The 20,002-nt window shown below is 38.6% G+C and overlaps 1 protein-coding gene across 2 annotated transcripts in view; it reads right to left on the minus strand.

Annotated features, from left to right (window-relative positions):
* Window positions 1–20,002, minus strand: part of LOC110843470 (nephrin) — a 99,051-nt gene that overhangs the window by 2,620 nt on the left and 76,429 nt on the right. The window contains exons 10-20 of one of the 2 annotated variants that reach the window (XM_022089435.2): window positions 14,631–14,742; window positions 14,519–14,558; window positions 13,214–13,358; window positions 9,072–9,202; window positions 5,699–5,818; window positions 5,580–5,619; window positions 4,683–4,711; window positions 4,283–4,405; window positions 2,458–2,614; window positions 1,805–1,891; window positions 1,392–1,601 (exon numbers count right to left, since the gene is read on the minus strand). In XM_022089435.2, the coding sequence (XP_021945127.1) occupies window positions 1,392–1,601; window positions 1,805–1,891; window positions 2,458–2,614; window positions 4,283–4,405; window positions 4,683–4,711; window positions 5,580–5,619; window positions 5,699–5,818; window positions 9,072–9,202; window positions 13,214–13,358; window positions 14,519–14,558; window positions 14,631–14,742 (1,194 nt within the window). Of the gene's footprint in view, window positions 1–1,385; window positions 1,602–1,804; window positions 1,892–2,457; window positions 2,615–4,282; window positions 4,406–4,682; window positions 4,712–5,579; window positions 5,620–5,698; window positions 5,819–9,071; window positions 9,203–13,213; window positions 13,359–14,518; window positions 14,559–14,630; window positions 14,743–20,002 lie in introns of both variants that reach the window. The other variant, XM_035848723.1, reaches the window with a different exon arrangement.

Below are 20,002 nucleotides of genomic sequence, written 5' to 3' on the forward strand. Positions count from 1 at the left end.
TTCATGCCTTTGATCTTTAATATCAACGTCTCAAATGTGCACGCTGAAGTAAGTATGCCACGTAAAACAGATACGGTTTTGGGCCAAAAACGCCGAGCTATAGGTGACCTAACACCAACTACATACATAAATGATGATCGTTTAAATGTGCACTCGTTATCATACCTCATACATTTCTTCGGAAATACCTAACTCACGCAGCGTAACAATTTCAGTACGTTTTCCCATTATTTTTAGCCATCCTTACACACATTTCGCGAAATTCATGTGTTTCATGTAGACACGTGAAATTGATGAGCCGGTGGAAGAGGTGCAGATATATTTGGTTGGAGAAAGCTGCTAAAAGTGGAGAGAGGAGGAGAAAAGTTGGAGCGTTGGCTGGTTGGTCGGGTGTGTGTATGTATAGCATGGCTTATTTATGAGACAGAGTCAAGAAGGAAGGAGACAAAGGAGTCTCACTTGTAAATGGAATTCATTTCCGTCTTGTGAGAAGAACTTGTCAGAGGAAATATCTTTATACACTTGTCCACCAGAAACAGCGGAATGAAACATCCATCCACGCCTTCCTCCCTCATCCATTCCTGACCAAGTTCTTACAGTGCTTTCACCCCACCACCACCACCCACCATTCCCAATAGCGAAAAGTGTTATCTCTCCAGGAGGCTTCCTGCATTTAAAATTCTGGCAATGTGCAAGAAAAGTAGTGGAATTGTATTACTTTAATGTATTCTCAAACTCACACTGCAAGTGTCTTTTGCATTTAAATCTATAATAATTGTTTAATTTTTGTAAATTCCAACCCACAAACATGTGAAGAAAAATGAAACCTAAATTTTGTAGAGGATAGCAGTGATCAGAAGGATTTTGTATTCGTTTGTACTCAACACAGCTAATATAACAGCCCTAGTATTTAAGATGTCATCATCTCTTCTCAAAACGCCTCCACAGTTACATGCTTTGTGTTCAGTAATATGCATTATATTTTTGTTTCAACTCTTGTTTGTGAGTCAAAATTCATAAAACACAAATCAAGTTACACTTACATACACGTCCCTGAACGACGAATTGAGCTCCAGTCTTGTAGTTTTACCAAAGCGCTACTCTAATTCTACATAATTTCCGATGTAAATTGCAAATGAACGACAATGTAAAACACGCGACGACTTATGGAAAATTAATGTCCACACCTCTATTATTCATCATTGTAGCCTTATTTAACGAAGTAACGAAAATATTCATTTCCGAATTAAAAAATGCACATGGGTAATGCACAGGCATGGGGTTCTATAAAATGTTTACGAACGATTTAAAGTTAATTGGGTTCATATTTTTAGAACTGAAAACTGAAAGTGATCAACTACTAGTAATGCGTAGGATTAGCTTACCCTTACCCGTGCGTTTCTCAGCTTCTTGAATAGTTTGCGCCTCCATGATGATCCTCTCGGAACCTCCCTTCCGATTGGCTGCATAGACCAGTAATCGCACGGCTTGACCGGGTCGAAGCCCACTCACAACAAAGAATGGAATCATTGAAGTAACATTTGACAACAGATGAGAGTTTCCGGCATCAAAAATGTCCATGTGGAAAATTTGCGGCATCCCTAAATAAAAAAATGTTTTAGGGACTGCTTTCGGCTGAAGGAACCACGCGTATGAAGATTTTTTACGGTGAACTTGGTAGTAAATAAAATTGACGGGAACATTAAAATACAATTGAGTTATTCTAACATTTCAGAAACTTATGGAAATTAGAAATGGGGTGATTTAAAACACATTTATGTATTTGCATTTTGAGTTCCATTACCATTATCAAATCCTTCGACACATTCTACCTCCAGTGACTCGGAAGTTATGTTTTGGACGCTGCAGTTGAACGGAGGATCGGGTTTGCCTGAAATTGAATTAGAATTTAGAATATATGTATGCAATTTCATGCCACATTTTTCAACGAAATAAAAACAATTCGATATTGTAAAGGATGAAACTTATTGACATTTACTGAGTAAATTCCAGGTTTACGCACATTTGACATATGCTTACTTGCGACAAAAAATAAACAAATTAAAAAAAAACGTGATACCGCACCTTCGTGTTGTGCAGCAGTGACTAAATAACTGGTGGTGGATTGGTACATTTTGACGACAATTTCATTCTCACCTTCATTTTTTTCAACACTTTCGTTTATTTAATCAATCCAATTATTTTACCACACCGTAGTCTCATGCACACACGTAGTTAACCATCATGCATGCATCCATCCATCGAAACAACAAGGAGATGAGTGAAAGTGAAAGCTCATTTCGCAAATGTAAATTCATCCAAGGACTGAATGAGATGAAACGGTGGCGATGAGATGGATGCATGTAGATCAATCAGCATTAAATGAACAACACACCCGAGGCTCGTCCCGTTCGTAATAACCTTTTGAAAATATATCTGAAGGGAGGGAATTCGTACCTGCAGGAATAATGTGGAATATGCAAGCCTCCACTTGCTGACCAATGATGTTGGATGCCAGACAGATGACAGATCCGTAGTCCAGTTCGGTGTGAGGCGTGTATTTGAGGATGCTGGATGATCCCAACCTGGCATTTGAGCTGGTGGAATATCGTGCCTGTAAGCAAAATGTGAAATTAGGAAATTAGCTCTTATTCTGGAAATGTCCGAGCCCACCAACTTATTTTCCGTTGGTTTACGTTTCCTCAACTGCATATGTACATATTTAGACGTGTATTTGTACATGCACATAACACGTGCATGGTTTATCACCATCTAGGTATCAATACTGCTAGCAGTGATTCTTCATTGTTGTTCACAATGTGTTTGAATGTGCATGTAGTAGAAATTGACGTACTGGCTGGAAAGTTTTCCAGTTATTGAAAATCAGGCTTCAATGTTCATGCATAGCGTTCATTTCATTGTAGGTAAATACGACTGCTGCACATTACGGTTCAATTTGCAATGTTATAGAAGGGTTTCTAGAAGGATGTGGAATCCTCGGCGTGATGTGGCTAGCAAAAGAGCTGCAGAGAGATAGTTTTGATTCAAACATGAAGTGTTGGGCCATTTGCACAATTTAGAGCATTAGAATTTGGAGAAATTAGACAGTGCAGTCACAAGAAGGGGCTGCTCAGTATTCAGTATGAGGAATGGAGAAAGTCAGTGAGTAAATGGGTTAGCGTTAGTCAGTTTGTGCAAATGAAATGGATTCTTCAAAGAGATGCAGAATTGGAGGAATGGATTCCACTCCACCTTGGGACTTCTTTCTTTACAGAGTAAACTGTAGTTCACTTTACTTAAACTCCCTCAGCACTTTCCTCAACTTTTGCCTCTGCTCCACCACTCTACCTATTTCTCCAAAATTCAAAATTGTGCCAAGTTAAGCCTCCCAGCAAAGTCGTTTACTTTAGTTGGATTTGGGATCTGAACAAGTTAGAAAATGCGAGAAAGTTGAAGTCCCAGGTTTTGGGTTGAGCTTAATGTAAATTACACGGAAGAGAGAAAGAGGGAAACAGACAACTAACCACCACCAAATCTGCAGTCACTGGACTACATATTATCTCTGCAATGTCCTGATTTCATGTAACAAAATTCACGTATTCTGCAAGTACAGCATCTTACGCAACCCAAGTTTAATCCATTGACTGATAAGAGGATATCCACGTGCATGGTTTTATACCAAAGGAGTTGTAATTGGTCTAATTCTCGTTAGGGAAGCATTACCGAATATTGTGCTGACTATGTAATTCTACGCGTAATCATATAATTAATGCAAGTATATTAAGATTTACTACACATGTGACTTACACATACGACTAAAATGCATATATAAAATTTGGTCAATTTTTTAAATGAAACACAACGGAACCAAGTTTCAAGGGGATGCATTGAAACGATAAATATAGCCACCGTAATGTTCCAAGCAAATATGCTATGCCTTGATTTGGGAATTTGTTCAATTTCTTATTTTGCATATAGAGTGAAAGTCAAGCAGCGCAAAGGGACGACATGACATTTCTTTGTTCCTGAGCTGACTCCTCTCAGCCAGCATGGAACGACGTAAGCATGTGTTGTTCTTCGTGTGTGTATAATATGCATTGTTGACCTGCATCGTTATTTGTCTGTAAATACTACCATCAAAGTTGGCCGAAAATTTCTCCAGACTGTTTTCCATTTAGACATGAATTATATTGCAGAAATTTTGACAATTTTAATGTATGTGCTTTGTTTCTTGATTAAAAGTTGTTTGCATAAATTAATATACAAGGATAACAATTCATACTTGTGGAACGTCGATGCTGTCAGCGCTATTGTTGAAAGCCCATTTGAAACTTTCAGCCGTTGGATTAGAATCAACCTGACATTCGATCTCAACTTGTTCGCCTTTCGCAACTCCATAGGCTCTCTGAAACACAGCAAAATTACGTGAGTATTATTAAATATGTACTTGCCAAAATTTCAACATTATTATTTTGTGAATTTAACATATTAGACTCCAGTTTCACTCTTTTCAGTTTAAAAAGTCCAGGCACACACCCAAGTTTTCAGGTTGGATAATTTTAACTAACTGTTCACAATGGTCATGGATAAGATCATCATAAGAACTCTCTAACCCAACCTTGTCAGAGTTAAATATGTTCATTGTTAGTAATCTAATCTCCAGTGATGATTAAACCACTCACCTTCTGATCCGGTTTGCACAATGGTTTGTCTGTGTCAAAAGGAGAAAGAAAACGAATTACGAATTATATCATTAAAGGTTGTTGGAATAATTTTCTAGTGTCTGCCATTGCATAGCGGCACGGGTTCACTGCTGCCAGCGATTTTTATGTTCTTTTGCTTCCTTCTACAGTGACTCTCCAATAGTGAGCATGCATATGATGATGATGTGGTAGTGGTGATGGTAAAATTTTAAAGATTGGAGTTGTAGTTAGTGCTGAGCCGAAGACATCTTTTGAAATAACCTCATCAGAATTTTATTCCCTTGTGATAACCCTTTTAGTTTAATTATGCATCCCATTTCAACTACTCAAAGCTTTCATTTTCATTCCAAGGATTTGAATGTCTAAACTTTTTTCCTTCCCTTCATCCTTCCTCTTTACAAACCTGCAACAACGTTCCTAAAACGTGCGGACTGAAATAACAAAATTGGCGAAAGGGTTACCCATCAATAATGTCCTTAGTGGTCTAGTCAAGCCTTTACACAGGCAAATTATTTTGCTTAAGCATGAAAAAGTTGTCAAGTTCAACATTGGTTTCAAACTAATTCACTTTCTCATTTTAAATTCTGAAGCATAATTTGCTTTAACTGTAAGAAAAAACCTGTGTACATGTCACGAGTTACTTTGTTCATCACCAAACCACACCGTACCAACCACAATTTTCTCCATCACATATGTGTGGCACATGAATTTGGTCACACGAACTATGCATAAAATAGTGGTGAAAATTTGAAAATCTTGTCCAGCTCACAGTTATCTCAGAAAGAGCGAAGCTTTCCCACAAAAAAAATATTAAGAGAGAAAGTTTTCACCCTTGGAAAATTCTTTTAGCTAAAAATAGACCGAGTAACTACTCACACATCACTTTCAGCTCCACGGGGTTAGATCTTCCATCGCCCTGAAAAAGTACAAGAAAAGTAAATTAATTTCGCCATTCGATAAAATGAAAGTCATTATTATATTATGTGTAAAAGTACCTGAATGTTGGTAGCACTGCACATTATTTGGCCTATTAAATTTCTCTTGACTTTCTGCAAGACCAGTGATTGATTCGACATTATAATGCCGGCGGAGGCATTATGTTGCAGTATGACACCCTGTAATTAATATATAAAAATACCCTCATAATTACTTCCAGGAGAACAAAGAAGGCGGTGTGCATAAAACTACAACGAAACATGGCCAGACAAGGCAAATGAGCAATACATCATTACTAAATCTAATTAAATAACGCCGAGCGAGGCCCAACCGACCGCCCGACCGACTCTCACTTTTTGGCCGTGTAGTCGTACGTAAAGGAACAATGCTGCATGGCACAGTACTTGGCTTTTTCCCTAATGTTCAGCCCAGCAAGCGTAGTAGCTGAGTGAAAAACTGGAAGTTAATGCCATATGGGTTTAGTGTCCTAATGTAATTTAATTTTCTTTTGTGCTCATTAAAACAGTAAAAGGCGTCTGATGCAGCTAAAATATGCAAAACATACGATAACAATATTCAAAGCGGATATGAACCGGAACGAGCGTGACCGGGAGAAAGCACAAAATAACTGCTAAAACATGCTCGCGTCTCATGTAAATGCAGTACGACTACGCATGTATCCAGTACGTACATACATACACCAACTTTCCACGTATTTGTACCAATATTTAAAAAAACAGTTAACACGTTACTTTGACTTATCAGCTTAATGATGCTTCATTTTTATACATGTCAAACCTTTAACAAAAGTATGACGTGATGAGGGTGGGCGATGGCGCGAGTTGCTACATTTCACAAATTAGCAACCATTGTTCTGTTTGTAATTATTTTCTCAATATTTCAATCAACAATCCGCTTCATCAATAAATTAGCTTTATACAGATAATCAATAACGTTCAGTTGTCAGTTGAAAACGTGTGCATGTTGTGGCGAATATTTAATACATAAATGAATACGCATTTTATCGGACAAGTTCAAATTTTTAAGAATATTATGTAGTTCCGCTAGATATACAGTCAAGCATGTTGGTTGCAACCGACTAATTTTAGTTTTCATTATGAATTTCCTAGTTTTGAGAGAATGGCTGAGTGAAAATTTGAGAATCCGTGTTCACGTTCATTGTGGAAAAGCAACACAAAAGAATTTAGATGAGACAGGCTGGCTGACTGTGTGTAACACGGATGCCTGATGCAAGGAAGGACGACGATGAGCTTCACTATTTCATTATTGTGAAACACTGTTCATTCATTCTGTGTTTCTGTAAAACAGAATTAAAATGGAGTGAAAACTATTTCACAAATTTTCATTTGGTGGAACATGACCTAATTATCCAAAGTTGGCTCAGCAAATTTATGTTGTTTCTCTAAAAAACGATTTCTTGTGAAACTTAACTTTTATATGCCTAACATGTGGAATGCTAATAATTTATTTCGCATTAAAACAGGAATTTCAAATTGCGCACCAACTCTATACACACAAAATTGTAGGCAGCATACGCTCTAATGTTCAACAAAAAATGTCTTATTTCAAAAGTTTAATTTAATATTTAATTAATTTGAAGAGCATGAAAGTGTGTACACATTGCGTATTCTTCTATTACAGGCAAGAGTTATGTATCTGGATAATGTGTGAGTAGAGCAGTCAGCAGCCTTGTAGAGGTTAAAAATTACATATTTCGCAAATTCGGTGAAAGTGCCAGTAGCAGTAGATTTTACAAGGCCAATTCCCTCCAGTTTTTTCAAAGTTTTATTCTACTTTGGTGTAAGTTTCGAAATCCTACTTCAGATTCAGGCTTATGTGAATTAGATCGTCGTTAGTTAGGTTTCGGAATGCCTCTTCGTATGCACACACATGCACACAGTTTTGAATGTGCAAAATACGATTGAAAATTGAGTAACAATTTTATTACTTACAATATGTATATATACACACTTACATACAATGATGAGAGGCTGGACTCGCATATATGTATTCAGCATGCATGTACGTATATTCATAAATTGCCAAAATTAATTCCACCCTCAGACAATTTGTTCCATATTTGGCTGTACTCACGATGCTTAGGAAATCCGAGACGAAGCAGCCTATGTAGTTTTCAATTCATATAAATCTAAACTGGAGTATGGAGCACAAACTTGAAATCTAGCAACACTTACAGACCTACATATTTATGTGTTTATTGTGGAATGGAGGGCATTATGACGTATAACAAAATCGTACAAGAACAAGATATGGTTGATCATCATCAAAGGTTGTGAGTGAAAAGATGTAAGTAGAGTCAGACATCAAAATAAATCTGGCCGGCAGTGAAACTCTCAGAATTCCACGAGGCATGAAAGGCATTTTCTTCTAAGAACTGCCTACATGATTAAAATCCACTGAACGTATTCACGTAGGTACATACGTGCAAGTTCACCGAGTAGGAACAAATATAAAAGCTATTTTAAGGGGCAGTTTATATGTTGCGAAATCATAAACATCATGTTGATGCTAACTCACGTACCCTCCTCAGTCGTAATCCTACAGATACTTATGCATAACTCTCCATGATACAATCACACTAAACCATCAAACCGAGATAGCTCTCCTCATTTGTTCATTTAGTATTTGACGTCTTAAAATGTTGCATAATCGGAAACAACGCTGTTCCATCCGACAGACATGGGAAAGGTGGATAAATAAAGCGTGGGTTGATGATGAAGATATTAAAAAGCCTCGTGTACAAAATGTGAGTCAGTGGGTTGGTTAGTTGGTGGTATTGGGCGATAGTGGCAGTGGTCGTGGGCTTTGAGAGATGGAGAAATGGCTGGGGTAGGAGTTTACCATTACCAAAGGTCTCATTTTATGCTTCATGCACCACAGAGCATACAACTAACCGTGTAGACATCGCTGTACTTTGTACCGGTTTGTTGCTATTTTATTCTCGAGAATGGGCAAAGTGCTGGAGGTAAAGTAAAATCTTGACATATGCCAAATTCAAAAGACTCAAAGCCAATCTCAACTCTGCCAAAAACCAACTGAACAAGGCAATCTCCCATAAAACGGCCACTTTCCCAACAATTTCACAAGATGCAGTTACGCGAAGATGAGGCTTGAAATAAAGAGAACTGGTAAATTTGGGAGCTGCAGCTCATAATAAATACCACCATCATATTTTGAGATCTCAATTTATTTATACTCTGAAGTTATGTAACACTACCCACAAGCCTCAGAATTATAGCCATATCCCTCGTATCATTTGGAGGAATAGAATAACGGACCAAAAACCAAAAAAGAAATAAAAAACTTAAGTTAATAATATTTTTGCAACAATTAATGCAATTTAGCAAAGCCATGAAGCAAACTTTAGCAATTGTAATATCAAGTACTCACGTTGTGCAACCAGACCACTTTATATACCCACGGATTCGATCTGATTTGGCATTCAAAGTAGCAATCGTCATTTTCACGGATGTTTTCCGCATCGAGGTTTGATCCCAGTTTGAGTGTTAAAATCGGGACGACTGAAAGAATAAATAAATAAATTTTACTTATAACAATTGCTCCCATAAATTATCAACACACAATTACACATGCATATCCAAACTTATAGGCTTCACGAACGATGATACGACAGCACACTTGTCACTTGTGATATTTTATATGTACATATAGTTAATTTACATGTACATATATTACTAATAGGCTCATTTCTTCTTTGTATGTTAATCGCATTACTCATATAAAGTAAGAAATGCATTTTTGCCCAAATAAATTAAACTAAGGAAATATCCACCCAGAGTATTCCCTCTGAATAAACACTTGACTACGTGAAAACAAGAAAAGTAGAACAATTGGAGTGAAAATACATTTTTGCACATCTTCTTTCCACCTCCACATTTTCATTCTTAGGTCGGTCGTGGTGGTGGTGGTGAAAATTCACACGATCACCTTTTCTTCAGCTCTGCATTCTATATACTCACTCGCTCACCCCGTACCACGTTCAATTCTCTCATTCTTCTCGATTTCCCTTAGGGTGTAGTTGGTACTTGATAGTGAATTGCGACCTGGAAGCTTATCCTGTTGGTGGTTGCAAAAAAACGTGGTTGGTGTTGCAGACTAAATTACGTCCGTACGTATATATATATATGTATGATGGTGGATCTACTGTTGTCTATACGTGTGTGTGTATACGTATCCAATTTCTTTCATCTGAAGAGAACTTGACAAGACAGCGTTATGGATTTTCAACACTGTTTTCCACTTTTTTTTGGCTGAGCATCGCATCATGCCATATCATGCACTATAGAATGCGGCTGATAGAATGGGTAATAAGGTTTCGTCTTACTTTCTCCCTGGCTCGGCCGCCTTGGTCGTCGCCACGATTGGCATTATGCACTTAATAACATCCAGAACATATACCTTTGCCTGCTCTCCTGCACTCGGTCGATGGTATACATGTAATAATGCAGTGGGTAAAAGTGTGGTGTTTGATATTGCTCTCTTCGTTCCACTGTTTACTTTCTTTATGTACTTTTAAGGTGCTTCACCCGCCAGTGGTGCTGGGAAATGAGGATGTTGGGGCCAATATTCGAGGTGAAAGTGGGGAAAAAGAAATTATCATCATCATTGTTAGATTGCCACTAACCTCAATTCCAGATTGCATTACTTTTTCAAGATTTCGTGGTACTTTCAGCTCACAATCTAACACATTATGCGCTCACACATACACACACCCACTCTCTCTTCTATTCCGGACTCCCTTTATCCTTGGGTTTTTAAGTTTAGCAGTCTTGACTGCGTGAAGAAATCCGATGAAGGAACAAGAAAACTAATGTTTACAATCTGTTCTGCCTTTGCGGTGCTTGGATTTAGAGAGAGAGCGAGAGGAATGAAGAACTTGCTTGCTTACTTGATCGACCTTTTGTTTGGTACATAAAATTCACCCAGACATTACATCCAATTAAAAGCGCGTTCATCTGTTTATCCAACCATGCCTGTGATTATATGCTGCTTATTAGTAGTTGAGCAAAACTGAGTTAAGAGCTACAACCACCACATTATTAGGTCCCTCTGTCACCGACCTCAAGGAAGACCAAGCAAAATGTTCCTGAAGCGCAGCAGGGGATGAAATTTATTACAGTCGAGTGAAACCAAATCTTTCTTTGCTGCTTTCTTGGATGGTGTGGTGGTGGTGGTGGTGTGGGCAACGCATAAAATTTACGGCAATGATTTGATCTATGTAGCACCACTATTTAGATTAAGTTTAGTTCAGTAAGTTTATGAGAATGGTGGGTGCCTACAAGCTTTTACTCCCTTTCTGCTGCTGCTGCTGCCCATAATCTAAATAGCTAATAGCCGCACTAATCCCCTTTCCCTACCACTTTTCCATCCTACGTCGTCTCCTGTGCCAAGAACAAATGAGAAACAAGCGCATTTTATTATTTTCATGAAGCATTGAAAAACAGAAAATTTGACTATGCCACACATTTCGTCATTCGGAACATGCAGAAAATCTTTCTCCATTTTAATTATATGGTTGACTAATCCTAAGCCAGTGCGTATAAGTATGTCCTTACTCGTACATACACACACATATGTATAGCCTATAAAATGTACGTGGGCAATAAAAGCAACTGGGAAAGTTTAAACGCAAAGTCGCTTATTATATTCTGTACCCTAAAACAGGTTAACTATCAAATAGAATGAGAAGAATTCATCAAAAACTCGTTCTCATACGGTGGAAGTGCTCCTGAGAAGAAGGTGATAAAGTATTTACTTCACGTTCAATATTTCTCCTGGTGCTACCCTTCTGTCATTATAGACGGAGGGTAACGGTGGAGAAAAATAAATGAGCATTATCCCCACTTTCTCTGCATTTCACGCCTCTCAGTCTCTAATTAAGTCCGTCGCTGCATGGAAAGATTAAAGAGGAAAGAATTCCGTTAACTAAAAGACAAAAGCCTTTTATTTCCTCTTCATCTCAATCTTGACTTTCAACTCGGTTCATTCAGACGTCCTTCTTGTCACATTTCCTCCCTTCGTCTTCACCACCAGTCACGTAACACTCGAGAGAAGTAAGCAATACTCAACTCTGCCTCTTCTTGGAATAACAATACTTTCACCGACGTCGTCCTCGTCTCCTATATGTGCATACGCATACCTACATAAGTAAGTACATAACATTCCTCTCGTGCAAAGTAGTAGAATGCAAGGTTCGTTTCCGACGGGCGCATGCATCATTTGTTTTTCGTCTTCTTATTATTCTTTCCTATACGGAGTGTGCGGAGCTGCTCGAAAGTTTGAGACGGATAAAGGAGAATGAAGGGTCATATTGAAAATATTTTTAATACTACTTCAAAACCCGGCATTGGCAGCAGCAGCAGCTTTTACTTTTCTTGGTCGGTAGATTCGATACTTGATTCGAGACATGTTGATGTTCAGTCAACAGGAACAGAGCGAGGTTTCTTCTCGCAGTTCTTCTCACTTTGAGCAAGTGGTGGCATGTGCGAATTTCTCTTGTGCAAGGGTGGTGAAAGGAAATAATATGACGCTACAAAACGTGAACTGAGCGGTCTGTGCATCATCTTTTCCCTTCGTTCTGAGAAAGAATGACGGCTGGATCGTTGAATGGCTTACGTTACAAAACTATAGTGAGGGAAGCCTTGCTGCGAAGAGGTATCTCCTCATAATGTAATAATGTATTGCGTTATATGCTGTTATGTTATGTTGGCTTAAAGATGATGAAACGTGATGGGATGTGAAGTAGTGGCAGGCAGCACATAGCAGCAGCAGCAGGAGGATCTAGTGGATAGAAAAGAGTTGGGCGGATGGGAAGAAAAAGAAATGCAACCATTCCTTCCAAAAAAAGAGAGAAAAATGGTTGAAGGTGACGGTGTAAAAATGATGGATAGGATTTCATATTACAGGAAAAGAGTCCAACACCCGTGTCCGTTTTCGTGCGAGTCCACGGCGAATTGAGAAAGCCGTCGTCCGTCGTCACTATTGGCTCACTCAAACTGTCTCGGCAGCAATGGAGTCGGTATGTATGGGTAAAAGGTACTTATTTGTGGTCAGAAAGAGAAAGTGTGTGTGTGCCATATATTTAAGGAGATTTAAGTAGGACATGGGCGAAAGTAATACCATTATGTGGAGAAAGCTTAAAGTAGAAAGAAAGAAAGAAGAAGGAGCGAAGGTATGAGTGTAATACGAGCCTTTCGAACCTGATAGTGGTGAGGCAGCCAGGACGAGTGTGACCGACATGACTAATACTAAAACATAACACTTGAAGTGACATCTTTCTAACTGATCAAGTTATAGGTTCCGGCGTGGGAGAAGAAATGAGGTAGCAAGGGATATGTATGTACGTATGTAGTAGCAATATAGGCTATCAGTTATCGTTCTCTTATTCGTGTCTCATATCCACGAACTACGCGACTGATGTAAGGACACGGCAGGCAAGTGTGAAGAATATCGTCATCATCGTTCGTGATATATTTTTTTTGAGCATAAAGAAAATCGATCAAAAAACTCACAGAATACGGCCAATTTCCAACTGTCTTCCAGTGCGGTCCCATCCAAACGGGTGTTCTCCGCTCGACATGTTAAAGATTTCTCGTGATCTCCAACTCGAGGGGTCAATTTTAACACGGATGTGGACACATTTCCGGTAGGCGACACCTTTCGGGTTAGCCATCCCAAAAAAAAGGAATTCAGTAAAGCTATTTTATTGCACATAACTCTAGTGACAAGTCAGCACTACATCAGCCAAAAGTCGGCTTGGTCCACCAAACTGGAACTCTTGTAAACGGATTATTATAAAATAGTCACATAAAGTTAAGGGCAAGCGAGGACTGGGGACTGGGAATGTAGGTTAACTTGGGGAGATAGATGGCTGGAAGGAGAGAATTTGGAATTCTGGCTGAGGGGCATCTCGCTTCGTTGCGTTGTGGTTTTGCATGCTCTATTGCAGACCGAGGTTGGTTGGTTGGTGAAAAGTCTCGACTCAAAACTATTCCTCATTAGTAAGACTTTCAAATAAAGTGATGTCACTTGCCTACGCCTACGGATTTGTATAACAATGCAGCGACATGACTCCTGGCAGCCTGTCCGAGCTCCACATTATTATACGTCCTTAATTTCCATGTTGCCTCACAAAGTTTTTTGTTGCATACTATTTCAACTATTCTGTAATAACGCGAAGGAAGATTCTATGAAGAAATTTCCCTCCAACTTTCTCCCTCTAATACGAGTAACATAATCCTTCTAATATAACTGGGCATTCCTCTTTCCTGTTCTTTGGTTCGCAGAACGGTAGGAACAGCGCTTTATTACTTGGTCCTCAGTTACATGCGTACCAACTAGCTAACAAAGATTAATGCAAGACTTTGAAAAAATCCTGGTTCACTCTTCCATGCATAATTCTCAACATAAACATCCATACAAATTGGCCAACTCCCTTGGATATGATCAACTATAATATGTACATATTGTATGCATGTAAGAGAGTGACGTCCGTAATGATCCGTCAGATTCGGTTCGGTGACTCTGCTGCAGACGAGGATGTGGCTGACTGAAAGTGAAATCATTTCCACATTTTCCACCACCATTCCTTTCCTTCTCTTTGCAAATAACACGACTCAATCTCATTCTACATACATATGCACGACTAACAGGGATATTACTTACACGCGTAGTTAGTAGAAGTCGCTTGATTATCAGTATAAAATGTATTTAGGATCTATGTACAATTGCCAGTAGGTGTTCTTTTTTGGAATTTGGGAAGCACGTGGGAAAAATGGGAAGGGAAAATTTAAAAACGAATAATAAAGATGATTAACCTCTTCCCGGCTTGACTTGAGGTGCATGCCGTCTTTGTACCTAAAAAAAGAGAGGAGAAAAGCATATTATATTTGAATGATTGTACTTTTTGTGCATCATGATCATATTTACCAGGAGATTTCGGCCGGTGGGCGTGACCCGACACTTTGACAGACGATTTCAATCTCTTGCAGAGCCGACATGGGTTGATTAGACCCTAACAAAGTAACCTCCAGAGGACGAACTGCAAGAGAACCAAAAACATGTTCCATGTTAAAGTTGAACTATAGAAAATGGTGAAAGTAATAGCCATAATATGTTCAATTTTCCTATGCACAAACTTTCTCTCCTCCTCCTCATTTCATCTCTTGATTTAATATTACATTTGTTTTCAACAATTGATGATTCACCAATGTCCGCAGCAAACACCAAGTGCTTTGCTGCATAGACCGTCGTTCCATCAAATCAAGTTTGTTTAAAAAAAGTAGTTTCAAACATTAGCATCATTGATGTTCTGTTCGCCAGTATTTGGAAGTGCCACAATAAAAACTGCTCAACTTTCCTGTAAGCCACAACTCATTCAACTATAAAGAAGATAGAAGTTGCATTTCACGAGAAATTAGAATTGAAGGAATACAAAGTGGTATTTTCAAAGGTGGTCAATGAACAAAATGATTTTGATTCGAAATTTGTACCGTTTGAGTAAACTTTGTTTCGAAGAACCAACTTTTGCTAAACAATTTTTTCAATGATTTAAGTTTTTATAACTTTTTTGCTCAAGTTAACACAATCTTGTTGTGTCGAGTTTCCTGATATTTGAAAGAAAGCAGAGTACAATGTAATTCAAAAACTTTGTTCAGGCAAAGGTTCTCATAGAAAGTTTCAAACCAGGAAACATTATTAACAACATATAAACAAGTATGTAGTACTAGATTGTTGCGCCACAAATCGTCATGAATCGTCCCGAGCTAGTGAACTTCAATCGCTCAAAATTCCGATAAATACATGTTTACATAATTGAAATGTTAGATAAATAAATAAGCACATGAAAATCGAGTTAAAAAATTTAGAATCATCATGACATTCGTAAGTTCAATTTCAATAAATATTACACACAATGATTATTTTGTATGTTCAAATTCAATAATGAAAAATAAAAAATTGCAGCAATGCTTTGGGTTAAAACCTAATTCTATTTAGTATGAATCAATCTGTCCTTAGAAAAATGCTCACGGAAATAATTTTTCTTCAGACAAAGTCAATGTCTCAATTTATCGAGTAAAACAAATGGAATGTAATCAATATCAGTGAGGTATTGAACCTATGGCTATTCTTAATATTCTCATCCTAAGCACGTGAGTGAACTAATCCCAAGGATTGACACGGTGCCATTAGCTGTCCCAGAAGTGTCAAAACACTAGTCACACAGACGTCTCCCAACGTTTTTCTTTAGGACAAGATGTTGGAATAATGGAGGAAATTCCTTCTCTCGCTGCATACCAACCACGTAGTCGTCATGATCAGAACTTAAAATTAATCTAATATCCAACTGATCAAACGGATAAAAAGAAAGGCACGTGGCATCCGCAACCATGAGCTAACCTTTAGCTGCGAATATATGTACATAAAATATATACGAGATGTAAAACTTGAGGAAAAGGTCATCACATTTTATTCTCCTTGAGAACACCGGAACTAAAGGGAAACCGACGATGAGGTAAAAGTAAGCTAAACAAATTCTGAGAAATTCTATTCGTTACATTTTCTCGATGCTTTCTCCGGTGAAGCATAATATTGGGCTGAACCCCAGGACGATGAGGGTGATGTTGATGCGTTTCTCCTCAGTGGGTAGGCAAGTACGTATGAGGAAGCAAGTGGTAAGGAGTGTAAGCACATAGCGAGTATAAAGCGGAAGATGGACGACCCCGGTATGTTCCGTCAAGTTAGTCCGTAAATTGGATTGCTGTGGTCAGGCAGGATGAAGTGTATCATACGGAAATGGTATAGTCAACAACATTGCAGCGAAGAAATGAGCGTATACGTCACAAGTCGTTACTCTGCCGTGAAGGAGAGGAAGAAGAGTTTGGTTTCGTTGGTAGTTTAGTCTCGAGTAATAATGTGAAAACCTGACTAGAGTCACTTTTTCTTTGTCTCTGGATTCTCTGGCCTGGATTTAGATTGAGTAGGCAGACTTAACTTTACTTTTTGGTTGACCAATGAAGAATGAGATGGTCAAAAAGACTTTTAATCCCACAGAGAAACGATGAGATGAAATTCAAGTTGTCTGCTTAACTTCGTTTTTCCTTGGTCAATCGAGATGTGTTCGCCTGTGCTACATACGCCACATGAGGGTGGAGGCAGAGAGAGAGAGAGAGTGGGCTTTCTCCTCGTCCCGTTGGCTTCAGTTTCCTCGGTTTTGTCTCAAGTTTCTTGTGTCACACAAGTTTTCTCAACTCGTGTATCAACTTTGCAGGATGAGATGGCAGCAATATTAAATGAAGGAAGGAAGCGGAAAATGACCTGAGTTGATTGTGGACGATGAGTTTCCAGGATGAAATGAGATGGGCTTTCTTTGTCTACCCGACCGGACCAAATGAAGGGAATTTCCACAACTTTATATAATAGCATGTATACACACACCGGCATGTGTCATAAGTGAATGTCGGTGACTCTAATAAAGGCGCCCACGTTTCCTGGACTAAATCACTACAAAGAACAGAGTAGTCTTTCAACTCAACCAATCAACCCAAAAAATTCTAAAAATATTTATGCACACGAGAATATCCTGAAGAACTATGACATTTCGTATACGTCAAGAACTGAATAAGCGAATGCCAACATTAAAGCACGTATCGTTTACTGTTTTATTCTATAAATATTCTCGGCCGAGTTTCAGAGCGTATATTAAATACATATCGGGATGTTTCACGATTCGATAAATAATGAATAAAGGAAACATTCACTTTAAATGATTCAGGTGAGCGGGATAGATTACCAGTTGAATTTTAACAAAATTAAGTACGAGGACAAGTGCATGGGAAATAGAGTCAAATAATTTTTACTAATAAACAATAAGTTTGAACTGAAAGTATGCAGTGGAGAAGAAATGAGTATCCGGCGTTATGAAATGATTCTCGGTGGTCCACTTTCCACTTAGAGTGGTGGGATCGGGCTTTTTCTGATCCCCAGATATCGTTCACATGAAATTCTAAACTAAATTTGGCTTATTGAGTTGCTGGCTGGTCACTGATATAAGTTGTTAAACTTGTAGAATGTCGCTACTTTGGGTGAAGAAAAAGAGGGAAATTACGCAACCTGATTCTGGATGTGGAGGCATCTTACTCTTAGTATGGAAGCGATAACACATTTTGGCCACTACGTTAAACGTGACTTTGAGACTAAATGTAGGAATTGAGAAAACGCCTATTTACTTGGGTGATATCGTTCCATCTTCTCACGATTAGAATGAGTTTGGATAGAACAAGAAGCACCATGACCAAGAAATGTGCAACTTGCAAGGCAAGGTATCCACATGAACTTTCTCCTCCTCCGCATGTACGAGTAATAGGGAGAAAGCGAGACTCAGGACCAACTGATTTGCTCAATTTTAGAAATGCTGCTTGGAGACTCTCAGATAACGATTATACTCCTCATCATTCTCTGTCCTATCTCACCGTCGTCTCTGTCAGTCCATCCTCCCAGTCCAAACACGGCCTACGTAACACAGGGGCGAGAGAAAGAGGGAGAGAGAGTTAAGGAAATGACTCTTTTTAGAATTTAGAAACTAGTTTCTCCACCCAGTCCAAATAGATTCAAGCTTTTAAGCCCTCCAAGATGCACATTCCTCCATTACTAATGAGATTTTTCTAACCACCTTAAATTCTCGTTTCCCGTTAATCCTCCCATCCCACACCAAACCAAACCGAAACGGAATTCTTGCATCCCGTGGCTTCGTTCCTCTAATCTTTTTCATGCTGGTTCCTGTGCGGTGGGAAAAGCGGTAGCTATAACAAAGTCCAAGTGAAGTTGGCGTAATTGGGAGCGCACATAACGACCAAACACGTATGGAATAATATTAGCTGGAAAGACAATTAGATTAGTATAATTGGGCAAAGACCAGCTAAAGAAGACGCCCGACAACCATCCCTCAAAAGTAACAACCATAACTAAACGGCATTGCACCATCAGACTCTATGACCCCGCTGAAGTCGCTGAGCATGGGCTAAACAACATTGAAATAGTATTTTATGGGCGGAATTTATAACTGCACACACCACAAAATTCTATCGCACATGTGTGTATATTACATTACACTCGCTCATAACGGTGCATTATACTTCCAAAGTTCACAATCAATTTAAATTATGTTCGCATAAAGCGTGCTATCAATGTAAAGACTAAGCACTGAAAATGAATAAATCCAAGGAGGATTTACTAATAACCCAAGCAAAAGCCTCCCCACTACGCGTATTTCACTTTCATTGCGTCAATTTAAACCATATTTTGTGAAGCCGGCTCACTGATGTGCACCACAAAATAGCAGAACCTTATGGAAAACGGGGAAATCATAAAGTGAGACTATGATAGTTTGTACATAAATGGGACGTAACGACATATAACGTTCAATCGTTGTACAAGTCAGGAATTCACACAACATCATTCTGGGTCCAGATAATTTGGTTCATTCGCATTCCATCACATCCGTCCACCCCAACCATTGAGTATCAAACAACCAGTAGAAGCAGTAGTAGACATTCTTTCACCAGCAAAACTTTCCCCAAAACTCTGGAGAGATTCTGGAATTCAGTCTGGAAACGAGAAATAAATCATGATTATCTGTAATAATATTCCTTCGTTGAATTTCATCTAATCTTTCCATATTGCGTCGCCTGCTGTTTCATCAAACACGAATATAAGGTTATGTAAGGAGATGATTTTGACGAGGATGAGCCAAATTAAACCTCATGGTAAAAAACAAGCTGATGGCGGCGATTGTATAATAAACAAACTTTTCCATAAGTATGATGAAAAATGTCTCCCTTTCAGTTTTAAAAAGATGTAATATTCATGAAATTTTTGGAGAAATAAAACCACGCCCTTTTCACACTATGCATTTTTCATGTGAACATAATTGTAAATACTACTAGTTGAGTAACATTTATTCCTGGCTTGATCAGGTAATTTCCCATGTGCAATGGGGTCTGACAAGTTTATAATGAAAATTATGTGTTTTTAAAACTCTTTTTTGGATTAAATAAATCATGCTAAATATCAAATATCAAAATTTATCTGTACTCCGACGTAACAAAGTGACTAACAGCAAGTGGTGGAGAGTGTGAGGAACAGTAACAGCCGTCATGGAGCTAAGTATGTACATACAGCGTAAGAAATTTACCATGGCCGAATTGAACTTGCCAAAGAGGACACCACCCACTTTCACCCAAGCCAAACAAACCACCAGTCAGTCTGTTCAGGAGCAAAGTACGGGGGCGACGACGATGGCG

Source organism: Folsomia candida, unplaced genomic scaffold, assembly GCF_002217175.1.
Source record: "Folsomia candida strain VU population unplaced genomic scaffold, ASM221717v1 Fcan01_Sc002, whole genome shotgun sequence".
NCBI classification, from domain to species: Eukaryota; Metazoa; Arthropoda; class Collembola; order Entomobryomorpha; family Isotomidae; genus Folsomia; species Folsomia candida.